This window comes from Oratosquilla oratoria, chromosome 41 (genome assembly GCF_046742065.1).
Source record: "Oratosquilla oratoria isolate Oo_2021 chromosome 41, ASM4674206v1, whole genome shotgun sequence".
Taxonomy (NCBI): domain Eukaryota; kingdom Metazoa; phylum Arthropoda; class Malacostraca; order Stomatopoda; family Squillidae; genus Oratosquilla; species Oratosquilla oratoria.
This window is the reverse complement of record NC_134817.1, coordinates 40,099,150-40,101,649: the sequence shown is the minus strand read 5'-3', so window position 1 is coordinate 40,101,649 and position 2,500 is coordinate 40,099,150. Positions and strand designations below refer to the sequence as shown.

Below are 2,500 nucleotides of genomic sequence, written 5' to 3'. Positions count from 1 at the left end.
CATCAGCCAGACACCATCAGTCACCTACAAGCTCGCTAGGCGCCTGAACGCACTAATATATCCGTTTGTCCCTGCCTCCTTCAGCCTGAAGTCTTAAGAAGAGTTTCTCGATATCCTGAAGACAGCCTAACCTTCCAACATAATGGCATCGATGGACGTCGAAAGTAATAATGCTATCTCAGCTGTTGACTTTAACAGCGCATATATATATATATATATATATGTATATATATATATATGTATATATATACATATATATATGTATATATATACATATATATATGTATATATATAGATATATATATCATATATATATATATATATATATATATGCACAAATTTCACAAGTCACACGTGAATCACAAATATGGATAATCCACTAGGAAAAGGAAAAACACACGGAGTCCGAGCGCTTTCGTGATATATTCACATTATCAAGGAGTACATATATATATACATATATATACATAGATATATATATACATATATATACATAGATATATATATACATATATATACATAGATATATATATATATATATATATTACTCATTCCTCTGGCACTACAGGCCCATTGAGGCCCGTGGCCGCTACAACAAGATGTCTTCAGACTCTCCGATCTGCTGCTAACATATCTATTTCGTCGGGGTCGACGTCCAGGGGTCGTAATTCGTTCTCCACCCCATTCTTCCATCCAGTATGGGGGCGTCCTCGAGGTCTCCTGCCCACTATATTCTCGGTGAAAACACGAGAAGTGAATCTGTCTTGGCCGGATCTGAGAATGTGACCGAGCCACCTCAGTCTCGATGATCTAATGTAGTCAGTCACTTGAGGCATGGGTATTAGATCCCGGACTTCACGTGTGTGACGCCTTCTCCATATATTTAACTCGCCATCATATACCGGGCCGCAGATTGATTTGAGAGTATTATTCTCAAATCTGAGTAATTTTGTCTCGGTGAGTTGGTTGAAGCTCCAGGTTTCGGCCGCAAATGTGAGCACAGGCCGTATTATGGTAGAATATAGCCTTGTCTTGGTTTTTCTAGATAGAATATTTGACTTGAACAAAGATCTTAAGCCGTGGAAAGCTTTCGTTGCGGATCTGATGCGCTCATCCACTTCGAGATATATATTATTTTCTGGTGACATTTTGGAGCCAAGGTATGTGAAACTGACAACAAGCTCCAAGTTGAATCCCGCTACAATTTCATGTCCACCAGCAAAAGGTCTTCTACTCTGGACGTCCGTAAGGTTTGTTTTAGTTTCGTTTACTCCTAGCCCTTTTTTTTCAAAGGCTCTCACAAGTTTACAGAATGCCAAGTCTAAAGATCTCATGTCTTCTGCGAGGATGACCACGTCATCTGCATAGGCGAGTTCTTTCAGCCCTAAACTGCCTATCATATCATAACTCAACTGTCATCCCTCACTACTTGTCGGAATACCCATTCCAGGGCCAAGTTAAAGAGACTGGTTGCTAATAGGCATCCATGCCTCACACCAGATATAATCTGAAAAGGCTCACCAAAATTTCCCGAGACCCTCACACGGAAGATTGTACTGTTGTATAGGGTTTGAATGAGTCTTATCAGCTTGGATGGGATTCCAAGGATGGCTAAGACTTTTCAAAGACTTTCTCTATGGAGACAATCATACGTCTGCTTGAAATCTACAAATACTATATGAAAATCCTGAGCGAACTCCCCTCTCCAGTACTTGGCGGTGCGTGAAGATGTGCTCTGATGTTGATCTGTTACGCCTGAACCCAGCTTGGTACTCGCCTAACAAGGGTTCAGTGTATGGTAGGAGCCGTTTATATATCACCCTGGCGATGATTTTGTAGATTGTGGTGAATAGCAACAGACCTGGAAATTTATCACAAAAAGTTTGATTTCCCTTCTTGTGTAGAGCTCCAATTATGGCTTCGCTTATTCCGTCAGGTATTTCTTCTTGCGTCCATATCAGTCCTACCAGTTCGGTAAGTTCTGTAAGAAGGATGTCACGTCACTGCCTGCCTTCAGAATTTCTGCACTCAACATATCATTGCCTGGGGCTTTATTGTTTTTGAGGGCCATGATAGCATTTTGTACCTCAGCTCCCGTTGGTGGTTCTTCTTCGCCAATTGTGTCACCGAGCATTGGTCCTGCCTCATCAAAACTGTCTATTGGTGTCTCTGGGTTCAACAGTTCAGAAAAATGTTCGGTCCACCTTTGCTGGACCTCCTTCTCTTGTAGAAGTTTCTTGCCTGATTATTTAAGTTGTCATCTTCCATCTTTTGAATTTTATTGTTTAGGAAATGGCGTTTCTCCTGTCTTATGATCTTCTTTGCGGTTCTCGGTGATGGCTTTAAGGCCCTCATCACTAGGATCTCCTAGGTGCCTCAGTCTGTCCTCTTTCCTTCTTCTTACAGTTTCTTCACGTCTAGGAGTAAACCATTCTTCTTTCCTCTTCTTTCTATAACCACATATTTCCTCTGATTTCTTTGTTAGGGCTTCCTTAACTTT

At 41.0% G+C, this 2,500-nt stretch overlaps 1 protein-coding gene across 1 annotated transcript in view; it reads right to left on the bottom strand.

The window, feature by feature from the left end:
- Positions 1 to 2,278: 2,278 nt before the first annotated feature.
- LOC143021162 (uncharacterized) overlaps positions 2,279 to 2,500 on the bottom strand; it is an 885-nt gene continuing 663 nt past the window's right edge. Inside the window, exon 2 of the mRNA XM_076178454.1 lies at positions 2,279 to 2,500. This exon is cut by the window's right edge and continues 311 nt beyond it. Coding sequence (XP_076034569.1) covers positions 2,279 to 2,500 — 222 coding nt within the window.